Raw genomic sequence first — 12,261 nt, 5'->3', positions numbered from 1 at the left:
GTCAGGAGCTGCATATTCTAGAAATAAAGATTATCAGTTCCAGTGATTCAAAGCTTAAGTAAACTAGCAGTCAGAAAAATAAAATTTGACAGCAATTACTTTCCTGAAGTAATTTCATATTTGCTTTTTTGCTCCTGAACAGCAGTGAAGAATCAAATTCATAGTCGTTTTTTTCCCAAGTTTCTGATTGAAACTTGACCTCATTTGATCACAGATTTGATCAAATTCAACTGGTGAGACTGAAAAGCACTACCAGTACCACAGAACATCTTAGGTAATATGGGTTTGCTTACAAATCTTACACTTTCCAAAACGCAGTGCTGATACGTCACAAAACAGGAGTTTGGTTAATGAAGCTTTGCTACAAGGACAAAGAGCAGAAATAATGCAGCAGAATGACAGAAAGAAAACAAAGAACCCAAATAGGACACTTCATAATGAAAAAATACTACTTCCATCTTTGTCCTCTTATCTAAGCTTGTAGCAGATGACATCAACAGCACACAAGAAGCACGGGAAAAATGGAAGTGGAAAAGGGAGCTGCCAGATTCACTGGGAATGCCCTTTAAGGCTAATGTAACTATTATTCAAAAGTGAATTCTCAGGGTTGATTCACGCTTTCTCAGTGTAGGATTTACAGTGAGATTTTGTGTGTAAATCAAACACTATGAAAGTCTGTAAGCCCCTTACGCTCACCTAAACTGTACACAGTGAGGAACATCCTTGCGTTGCATCTACAAATGCTTTACATACCAGACGAGATGATGTTTAAAGGTCCCTTCCAATGCAAAACATTCTATGATTCTGTGATTTCCAGATAAAAGATGGCCCTGTAGTTAAAGCACTGAACATCAAATGAACAGAGCTGATGTTAATTTCTGGTTCCATCACAGAAACACACTGAAGAATTGGGAAAACCATTTAACACCTAATTTAAAATCAGTTCACTGCCTATAAGAAGCTGTTAGTGCTTTTTTTTTCCTTCCAGCCTTTGACTGGATTTCCATTTCACTCCAAGATTTTTGGGAGCAGGAACTCTCTATCTCTGGGTACGGCTATAGCTATAGCAGCAAACGTAATAAGATAGGAGAGCTGGAATTTAACAAGCTCACCTGCTAGTGATGCAACTCCACATGGCCCGGGTGAGCTGAGCTTGAAGGCAGCTCAGTCGGAGCATCCTGCACTGCTGCACCTAGGTTAGCACAAGCAGCAGCAGTCTGTGTTGCTGATGCCCCTACCTTGCAGTTTGCAGTTTGGAAATGTACCCTCTGGCTCTGCCTTTGCCTTGCACGGCCTGCAACACCGGGGATGAAGGATGCTACTGCAACAGCGAGGCATAAAGTGGTTCATCAGCTTCACATTTTCAAAGCAGTACTGGTTGGCCTAACATTACTGCCAGCAAAACCAACGACAAAACCCTTTATCATGACATTTAAGACAACACTCCTATTACTACAGAAATTTCAGTGGCAATCAGATCTCCCTGACATTCTTGACAGCTCCAAGACATCTCTACGAGCAATAAAAAAATTCCCCCCTACCCTGCATGCAGGCTTTTGTTCACAAAACCAGTAAGAATACCACTTAGAGCTCCACACATTGAAATTCTCTTGTGGAAAGACAAGAGAGGTATATTTAATTTTTAATATATGAAATTAATTCTGTAAGAAAAACTACCAATTCAGCCTTCATTAATCTCTGAAGAACTAAAAACTATTTTTTAAAGTTACAATTAAATATTAGTTCGTTTCTAACTAGTCTTCCCATGTAGTGAAAACAGCTACCATAGAATCACAGAAACTGACAACACACTTGACATTTCTAAAGAAAAGGAGTTACAGCAATTGGTTCATGTCACATGGGATTGCAGAGTACGAAAAAGCACACTTCTGCAACTGCCTGCTGGTCCATTATTTTCAAGAGGTATTTAAATAATAAACTTTATTGCCAGTCTTGGATGCTTTAATTACAATTTACTTGAAAATGTGTCACAGAAGAAGAAAAATAAATTCCCAGCTGACGTTTTTGGCTGTCCCAGTGGTGGTCTTGGTGACCACCCAAGACCTGCACTTAACGTGCATCACCATCAGTGAGAGCTGCAGATCCCTTGGCTTGTCTGAAAAGCCAGATGCAAGACAGCTGAATTTTGATGCCAAAAAACAGATACCCGCAGCTGGTGGCCAATACTTAACGTCAGGACTGCTAGTTCATAAGCACACTAAAGCTGGGGAAGGAATCACAGTGAATATTCTTGCATGTGCCTTAGCGCCTTCCTCGTGACATACTGCACTTATGATTGTAAAAAAAAAAAAAAAAAAAAAAGGAGAGAGGAGTGGTAATCCACCTTGCTTGGGTTTTGTTTGTTTTTATTAGCAAGTCTAGCTATGTCAAGTCCCAGTACGTCTGCTGTGGGGGGGAAACGGCCATCGACACAGGCTCAAAGCCGAGCTGACAGGCTCGGCCTTCGCCTCCAAGGAAGGGGACACCCACGCCTTCACAAAACGCCTGCTGCCCCCAGCACCTGCCAGGCCGCTGTCGGCAGAGCCGCCCCGAGCGGCAAAGCACCGGCGCGCCGAGCTGCCCGCCAGCCACCCCGCTCCCGCTCCACCGCGCAGCCCGGCGGCTCCCGCCCCACGCCGAGGGGCTGGGGCTGCGGCTGCGGCTGCTGCCGGGCCTCGCCCGCCGGCGCTGCCGGCCCGAAGACCGGGCCCACGGCGCCGCCCGCCCCGCCGCCCTCCGCCGGGCCGGGGCAGCGGGCCGCTCCCTTTCGCGGAGGCCACCGGCGAAAAGCCCGCTTCAGCTCTCGGGCGAGCACCACCTGAGCCCGGCAGCCGGAGACCCGAGCCCGCGGCGCCTCGCCCCACCGCGCCAGGGGCCTGCCGGTCAGCCGGCGCCGGGCCGCCCCCTTCCCCCCCCCCCTCGCCCGGCGCAGGTGCCTTCCGGCCGCCGGGCCCGGTGGCCGGCGGCGCCTCCCGCCATGGCGGCGCCCCGCGGGCGGCCCTACCTGCGACAGCCGGCCGGCTGGCGGCCAGCAGCGCCAGCAGCACCCGCAGGGCGGCGGGCGCGCTGGCCCCCCGCCCGCCCGCCATGCCGCTGCGGCGGCGGGGCCGGAGCCGCGGCCCGGCCGGGCACCACCACCACCACCCGCCGGCGGCGGCGGAGGCGCCGGGGCGGGGCGGGGCGGGGCGCGGCGCAGCCCGGGGGAGCGGCGGGAGAGTGTCACCGCCGCGGCCCGGCGCTCCGCGACGGCCTCCTCCCTCCTCACAGCGCAGCTGCTCCCGCGTCCCGCCCCCGGCTCCAGGAGAAACGCCGGCCTGGGAAGGGAGACGGGCCCGCGCGCCTCCCCGCGGCCCCGGGCCGCCCCTGTGGGGCGGCGGCTGCCTGGCCCCCGGCGGGCAGCGCAAGACCCGGAGCGGCCCGGCGGGCCGCCAGGCCTCCTACACAGCGGTCACGCCAGCCCTAAGTTACACCGTGCGGCCAGGCCAGGCCGCTCGGGGTTTTGTTGCTCCGAGGACCGCGGCTGCAGAGCGTCCCTGGGCCAGCTGCCCCCTGGGACGGGCTTGGCTCTCCTCACGGCTCTAGTGTTGCCTTTGCGTCAGGCGGGAACTGCCCGGATGCCCGTGGTAGCTGTTGCCCGTCGTTGGCCCGCGGTACGGCCTCTCGGTGTCTCGGCCGGAGGGGGCTCCTCTCAGGTGTCCCCGGAGTCTTCCCGCTCCTGGCTGGAGCAGCCCCGTCCCTCCACGGTATTTGCATGCGGTGCGTAGAGAAGGGCATCGTACCTCGTTATGGAGGACACGCGTAACAGGTAGACAAAGCATTTGGAACATAAAGTGAGATGATTATAACCAGTATTCAAATTAGACAAAGTTCTGCATTTCACACCTCGTTGTTGGTGTCCTGTGCTTGAAAGCACAAGGTTTCAGTTTAGAAAAAGTTTTAAAGAGCACGCTGGAACCACTGTTGTATGAGCCACTTACCATACTTCATTCAAATATGCAGACGTGCCTTCAGTTACATACATCATCCGAGCCAGGAACAGCCTTGCAGTTACAAAATTTGCTCTGATGTTATCAGCTGGCGGGGTGCATTGCAATGTGTCTCAACAGGTCGGTTGTTTTTTTAACTTGTTACTCCCTTACATATAGGACTGGAATTTGTGACCTGAAATCTGACACTAAGCGAGCAGAGTAAGTAACTAAGATAATATTCCAAAACTGAAGAAAGAAGAAAAATGGTGATGGCATGAATCTCTTTTCTGGGTCAGCCGTCTGGTTATTCTCTTCCTTTGAGGTTTGCAGTCATCATTTAGTCTAGATTTTCCATAGCGATTTCTGGCAGGCTTTGCTGTCTTTGTATTTTTAGAATAATGTACATGGTGGGAGAGGGGTGCCCAGAGGGAAATTACGGGGGGGGGTGACCCATATATCACTTAACAGCTTTATTAAAGATCTCAAAGGCAGAGGCCTAATGAACTTCATTCTCTTCAGACTGGCACTCGAAGATTTGTGAAAAACCTGGAGAAGGAATTGTAAAAGAGCGTCAGTCTAAGATGTGAATAAGAAGCGGAAAAAAAGTATTTAATGTGGAATAACAATCGATAATATGACTGGGGCTGGAAAAGCCGAACTCTGGGTGTACAGCAGTGAAACTGTGCTGTGGTAGAGAAGCCTGAGGAAATATTTTGCCTTTGCACCGTTCATGTGTTGCACAGGTCTCACTTAACATTTCCCCAGACAGGAGTACTTGGTTTCACTAACCCTGTGCAGAGAAGTTTGCCATAAGAGTCCTTGGATATACTCCAGAAGGGACAGACAGCATCACTTGCACTGTAGGCCTTGGGAAGTAATACTCAAAACAACATTAGGAAAAAAATAGTGCAGCAAGATGCTTGGATGAGAGGCAGGAGGTATCATCTTTGGCTTTTATTACTCAAGGATTTCTTACGTCTTGAAAGCATACAGGACTTGTTTCCTAAAGAAAAAGTCCTGGTTATGCGGGCAGACAGGCAGAAATCCAGTATGTAAAATGTTCTGGTTTGTGTTCTTTCTTCCTCTTGTGTAGGACAGTTCCTGTATGCCAGCTCCATATCCAGTAGTCAGCCTCAGTGCTGAGTACTTCTGTGCAAATGTGCAAAACCATTCAGCTAGTTGACAGATTCTTCCCTGTTAATGATGGAGATCTGCTTGTTTGCATCTGGCAGCCTATCAGTCTAGTAATTAAAGCAGAATGCATGAAGTTACTGACCACTATAATACACTACACATCAGTTTCTCTTTATTGGTTTTGCTTGGAGAAAGGTTTCACTGAGAAGAATGGAGTCTCATGTGGTACCAGAAACCACTTTAGAGGTTAGTTTCTGTTCAGTTTTCAACCAACAATACTCTGCAAATTGCTGCTTCAGCCAAGGCTTCCTTAGGGTTCCCATAGGCTTTCAACCAATTTTTAAAAAAACAAAACTCTCCACATATTTTGAAACAACTTCTAACAGATTGCTTTGGTTTTGGTTAAATTGTGCTGAAATCACTGTTGTGGATAAGTAATAAACACTCAGAAGACATGCCTGGATAATTCTGACAGGAAAGATTGAACGCTGGCTGCAAGCAGTCAGGGGAGCTCCCGTGCTAATAACATAAAGATCTCCAACTAAATAGAAGAAATGAATAGTCTTTAGATAAAGCAGTAGTAACCCAACATTTATTGCATTAAAGTGATATTCTAATTTGACATCTTAATTTTAATTTAACACTGTGTCCAATGACAGATATGCAGCTTGGATTTCCTGAGTGGAGGGACAGCATAGTGAACCAAAGCTTCCTAACATCTCAGATACAAATAAGTTACAGAGTTGTGCTCTGTAGTCTTCATCGAAAGCAAACACAACTTGCAGTGGTCCATACAGATCCCCGAAGAGTCTAGCTGTAATGACACTAGAGGGAGTCCTGAGGCTGCAAGAAAATCCTTTTCCTGTAACAATTTCTTAAGCAAATAGTGCCTTATAAATGAAAGTGTTGTTAAAATAGAGCTTCTGGGGAAAATGAAGGAGGCATTCAATTCAAATGGGATCAAACAGTATTCAAGTTCTATATTCCAAGTTTTCCAATGATTCATTAAGCAAGCCAAGTGAATTTAAAAAGGGGCATTGTTAATAAGGACTTTATTTTTTCAATAAAGAGGGTATTTAAAGCCAGCATTCAAAATGGAGTAAAAGAATCTCTTACATTTTTGTTCCGATAATTTAAATTACAAGGGCCCTGTTCTACAAAATCTGTGCTCTTCTTGTGGTCCTTCATTGAAGACTTACCAGGTAGACCATGTGGTCTTGAGTTTTCAAGTTAGGCAACGGAATTTTTACTGAAGTCAATGGCAGCTGTCAATGCTCAGCATCTTGAAGTTCAGCCTACACATCTGCAATAAAAATAGGTTTCCCAAAAGCGCATAGGTGCCTCCCACAAGTTACTGTGGGATGCTGGTCCATGCATGTTCCTAAATCACTTTAACAATTTTGAAAATTGTAGCTATCTGAAAGAGAAATTCACATGCAGCCAGGACTGCCAGTCCTCAGTAGCTCAGAATGATTGCTTATCTTGTGCTGCTGGGATTGGGAATACTGTTTGTGCTGTGGGAGATCATAATGAGCAAGCCTAAAGCAAGGCAAGGTTGTCTGCTCTGAATGAAGAAGGAGGATGGCATTGGCATTCACTAGGCATCCAAATGCTTCCTTTCTTCCCCTTCGTGGCACATGCCTCAAACCAGGGCCTCTATACCTGCTTCAGGTATTCACCATACAAACCCTGTCCCTTCCAAGATATCACAGAATGAGTGCTCAGCTCTTGTTCCTCTCCTGATGTTAGGTGAGCTCTGTCAGAGAGCTCTGAGATTGCATTCAGGAACAGCTCATCCAGGAAACTAAAATCTTCCTCTTTTTCAGCCAGAGTGGCAGAGCCTGAGGGACTCAGCACAGGAGGCTGCAGCTGCTACTAGAAGAAAGAGGTTTGACTGTTGGACGACCCAGAGAAGAAATTGGTGGAATGACATTGGTGGGTAGTGGTGCCCTTTACACTGCACAGCAATAGAGTGCCTTTGAGAAGAAGCTGCTAAGTGGTAGTCCTTACAGAGCTGCTCATGTGGCCAGCCCAATGGACATCCTCAGTGTAATAATGTTACCAGGGCAAGAGGAAAATCACAGCCATGTAGGCAGGCCAGATACTGCATTTTCTATCTGGAGCTGTCCAGGGGGTGAAGGCTTAGGCATGCTCCTCCTCCTCTGTTTTTTCCTTGTGGGTGGTAGGGCCCATTACATCAGTTTGCGGCTGTGCATATCTACGGGCTGTGCAGTGGAGGAGCTGCTGTCCTCACCTGCTGTCCTCATGTTCATGCCTGAATTGTCATGGCTGCTCAATTACATTAATAAAGGCTGCTCTTTCTGCAAAAGCAATACAGTTTTAGAAAAGACATGCCATGAAGAAGCATGAGTATACATTAATGGTGCTGCTGTGTTGTAGGCTCTGCCTTATTCCCTATAAGATATGTACTAGCAAACATAGGATGCTCTCCATGTGGTCTCTCCTAGTCCCAGATCAAACTCCTGTTATTTCTTAGCAACACAGTTCCGTAATTATGGAATATAATAATGAGTCTATTCGCTTGCATATTAAGTGTTACTGAAATCAAACTTTGATTTTTAAAACAAATGTGCAAAGTGCAGCAAACAATGCGGTAGCCTTAGCTTGTATTATTTTTGCTTGTTTGTTCAGTTTTGGTGTGTGAAGATGTGTTTCTTTATCCTGGGTATTTACTGATACATGCATGTACAAGAGTCTGAACTGTCACACTGGCCTTAAAAGAAATATTCATTTGCCCAAAGTTCAGTGTTTAGTGTTGCAGTTTAGCATCCCCTCTTCTGCAAATCTGTATGCAAGTCTCAGGTCATTTCTTTCAAGTGAACCTATTTAAAACTTCCAACTCCAGAAGCTTCCTCAGAGATAATCTGTCAGAACTGGGAGTCTTGAACCAGATCGTCACCACTATCTGCCAAGGCAAAACAAGCCTAAAGTCCAGCAAAGAAAAAACAGAAACACAACTACAGCAAAACTATGCAAGTTATCTTAGCACAGGGAGGAGACTAGAATTCAGCTTTTGTACAGGTCAAAGGAGGCAGAGGAACTTGAAGGGATGGTGCTAAAGAAAATGCTTTCATGCCCCTGGCTTCAGTGTGCTGGAAGAGAAGAGCAGCTCCCTGGAGAGGGCTTCACTTCCAGGGCGGTGGCACGTGGTCTCCCTCAAGACATTTGCAGAATTTAAGTTCTTAGGTTTTCATGAAAAATATCATCTCATTCCATTCCATGGCTGATTTAGAGAATGTATAGCAATCAGATATTGAAGCAGCTCATTTACAAGGAATATATGTCAGAATGTTTAATAAAAGTAGTGAAACAGAAAAAAAACTTTCATACAGTTTTGAGTTTTGGGGTTTTTTTATACACTTTGCTTCCCTGATTTATGCAGTTTTTCTAATCCTTTTTGGCTTTAGCAGGTTTTTTTATGCCACTCCTGCTGATCTGAAACTTTGTGGTTGTTGTTTGTAACTCAGTCCCTTTTGGTTAGACCCTTATTTTCTGGGAAAATCATTTATATGCATCCACACTGATCTGTTGTTCTCATTTGCCTGTGCAAATGGTTCCGATTCTTCCAATAATGGTAATACATCTTTCTTTTACCAAGTGAATCCTGGATTAGCGAGAACTGTCCTCAGCATCATTGTTGTTATTCTGGTTGAGCATCTGGTGCTTTTTCATGTGCTGCCTTTAACATCACTAGAAGTGAGTAATGTCTTTACAGCCCTCCTGCTCTGATACTCATATGGCTGTCATTCCTGCTGCCTTTATTAAAAGGTGCATTTTGTACGGCTTCGCTTTTGAGATTACTTATCAGACTGCAGCTGTACTAAGTTCACACCACTGCTATGCAGAAAGCTGCCTCTTCCTGTAATTCAATACCCTCTGCTGATAGTTGCTTTTGCATCTGGATTGGATTCCTGTCTTGCATCAATCTTACACAGGTGCGGCTGCGCTTGCTAAATTGTCTCTGGCTCATGCTAGCTGTTTTCACAGCCTTCACAATTTTGACTGTTTTGCTCTTACTAAAGCACTTGTATTAGAAGTAGTGGGAGCCTCTCTTCTTTTTCTTGACCATGAGTACAGAATAATGTTGGCTGCGGGTGCACAATAATGTGGGATGGAAGGGACCACCTGAATCATTAAATTCCCCCTCCTGGCTACTGCAGACATTACCTCATATAATAATCACTGTTATTCATTTATTGAACTCTGTCTTAAAACCACTCAGATGGCTTGGTCTCATCCCTGTCCTGTACATGACTGCCTCTTTGCAAAACTTCTCCTGAATGTGATTAGTCTTACGGTTTGGAAATTTCTGATTTGCAGCTGAAGTTCTTTATGGGCAGCTGATACCTCATTTGTGCCAACATTGCTTTTTAATCTAAACAGTTACCAAACCCTTGGTGCTGAGCTTTTTCCTCAACATATTTGTAGATGGCACTATTCTTCCCCTCAGCCCTGGCTGAACAAGCCTAGCTTGTCTATCTATGCTCCTCTCACAAATTAGATGCTCAATACCCTCACTGTTCTTTTCAGCCTTCTTCTCTTGCACCCCTTCTGGTTTGAAGCCATCTTTCAGAAACACAAGTGACCAGAATGATATGCAGCCATGAAGACCTGGTAGTAGAAAGGCCTTGTGTCATGCCTTCCCCTTTTCACTTCAGAAGGTTTATCTCTGCCTTAGGCCATGGACCAGGTTGTCAAGTCCAGGGGAGTCCCGTTTACCTCAAACCTGACAAAGGAGAGGACAACTCCAACATCTGGCACATGAGATGGCCATCTTCACGCTGCTCTCCAGAAGCCCCAGCTTTCTCTCTTTGTGCTGTCTGATAGCAACCTTTCAATGATGGCTCAGACCGATAGGAATTGCTGGACTAGCTCCTATGGTTCCCCACCCCAGATGAGTGGAGCACAGCTGGGATTGGCGTGGGCTTTGTGACACAGCAGGATGTATCACACCTCTAATGGCAACCTGGAGCCTGTGTAGTACACAATATATTTTTCACCATTGTGGCTCTTTATTACTTAGAATTTGGACATTATTGATTTCACGCATCTTTTAGAAGCTGTGTTGTTTTGTTTTTCTTATATCTAAACAAGTTGCCCCTTTGCAGCTTTTTCTTGAGGATTCTCTGCAAGTTTTCTGTTGCTTCATCATTATCATTTATTTGCCTGAGGTAACAGAAGTGCTGTGCAGTTCAGAAAGAAGTACAGCCCAGTGGGCTAGGAAATGGGTCTGACGAATAATGAAGAATGTGAAATGGTAGACTGAGATGAGGTGTGGTGAGCTGGGCTGCAAAAGGGACATTATGTAGAACTGCCTCTAGGTTTTTAATATTTTGGTGATATATTTCTGTAATGGTTAATAGGGTTAATATTTTATGTATCATGTAGGTTTTGCTACAGAGTTTGGAAGAATGGGGTTTGAAGGCTCAGATGTTGGCTTGGTGCTCAGGTGCTTGGGAGTATTGCATCAGGTAAGAGGACCTGGGAAAGTACAGGAGGGATTTTGAGTGAAGAGAACATCAAAAAGACCATCAAAGCTAGTGTCCTTCATGAAGCAGATGCCACAAACTCGGTGATGTATGGCCTTCAATGGAAAGACAAACAATGGTACTAACCTAAAGGCCTGCTAACACCAGCAAAAGCATTTGCATTGAGCTTGACAGGGCCGAGATTTAATCAAAAAAGTTTTAATCTAGTACATATAGAAACATGGAGACATGGCAAGTCTCAAGATGACTTGGTCACCGGTAAAAGCTGACTCCTAATGGCTACAATTTTTGCAGGCTGGGGGGACAAGTCCTTACATAGCTTCAGTTTTTCTTGCTCTGCGACTAACTTGTCAACCAGCCAGGTCTCCCAGTGTTTCCCAGACAGGACAATTCTTTATACAAAGAAGAGCAAGATTGTTTTAATTTTTAATCTATTAATTTCCTTAAGAAGGAGGGTGTCGGTTTGAAAAGCTACCTCTTAACACTTGTGCTGGTTTTGGCTGGGGTAGAGTTAATTTTCTTCATGGTAGCTAGTGTGGGGCTATGTTTTGGATTTGTGCTGAAAACACTATTGGTAATCCAAGGATGTTTTCGTTACTGCTGAGCAGTGCTTACACAGAGTCAAGGCCTTTTCTGCTCCTCACCCCACCCCACCAGCGAGGAGGCTGGCGGGGGGGAAAGGAGTTGGGAGGGGACACTGGGACAGCTGACCCCAACTGACCCAAAGGATATTCCAGACCATAGGACATCATGCTCAGCATATAAAGCTGGGGAAAGAAGAAGGAAAGGGGGGGACGTTCAGAGTGATGGTGTTTGTCTTCCCAAGTAACTGTTATAGGTGATGGAGCCCTGCTTTCCTGGAGATGGCTGAACACCTGGCTGCCCATGGGAAGTGGTGAATGAATTCCTTGTTTTGCTTTGCTTGCATGCATGGCTTTTGCTTTACCTATTAAACTGTCTTCATCTCAACCCACGAGTTTTCTCAGTTTCACCCTTTGGATTCTCTCCCTCATCCCACCGGAGGGAAGTGAGTGAGCGGCTGCGTGGAGCTTCGTTGCTGGCTGGGGTTAAACCGCGACAACACTTCAGGCATGTTTGACTCATCCTGTTTGGCCAATCCCTCAGTGCCCTAATAAACCCGGTGTGAACACTTTGTTCTGGTGTGTGGTATTTCAACCCTGAGATTACATTTTGGAAGCAGCCTGGTTATTGTATCCCACTCCACTGTCCAGACCAACTGAACTGGAGCCAGTTCATTCTGCGCTGTTACTACCGAGGAATGTTTCAGTGGTTTGGGTGGCCCCATGAGAGCTGGGAGAGAGAAAGACATACTCTGTAAATGGTGTCAATGATACCTACTCCATTTTATGGATTGTCTTCACTACTCCAGGTAGTGTGCCTGTAGACTACTGTATGGGAGGTACTGGGCTCTTACCTCCTTCCCTACCTCATGTGTAAGCAGTCCATAAAGCCAACCATTGCCCACCCACGGACAGTGCACATAATCCCACATTTCACTGCACATCTGCCCAGCCACCTGTTCAGATACGGGCTCTAGTATCTGTCACTCCGTGGTTTTTTCCAGCTGTCTGATCACGCACTATTGCTGTCTGTCTTTTTCAGACTGATCACTGATGAAAGCTTGTTTC

At 46.2% G+C, this 12,261-nt stretch overlaps 1 protein-coding gene across 1 annotated transcript in view; it reads right to left on the bottom strand.

Moving 5' to 3' along the window:
• Window positions 1-3,089, bottom strand: part of LOC126036240 (chondroitin sulfate proteoglycan 4-like) — a 42,441-nt gene extending 39,352 nt beyond the window's left edge. Inside the window, exon 1 of the mRNA XM_049795769.1 lies at window positions 3,005-3,089. Coding sequence (XP_049651726.1) covers window positions 3,005-3,089 — 85 coding nt within the window. The remainder of the gene's footprint in view (window positions 1-3,004) is intronic.
• Window positions 3,090-12,261: the final 9,172 nt, after the last annotated feature.

Source organism: Accipiter gentilis, chromosome Z (assembly GCF_929443795.1).
Source record: "Accipiter gentilis chromosome Z, bAccGen1.1, whole genome shotgun sequence".
Classification (NCBI taxonomy): domain Eukaryota; kingdom Metazoa; phylum Chordata; class Aves; order Accipitriformes; family Accipitridae; genus Astur; species Astur gentilis.
Note: the sequence above shows the minus strand (reverse complement) of the source record. Positions and strands in the feature narration are given on the sequence as shown.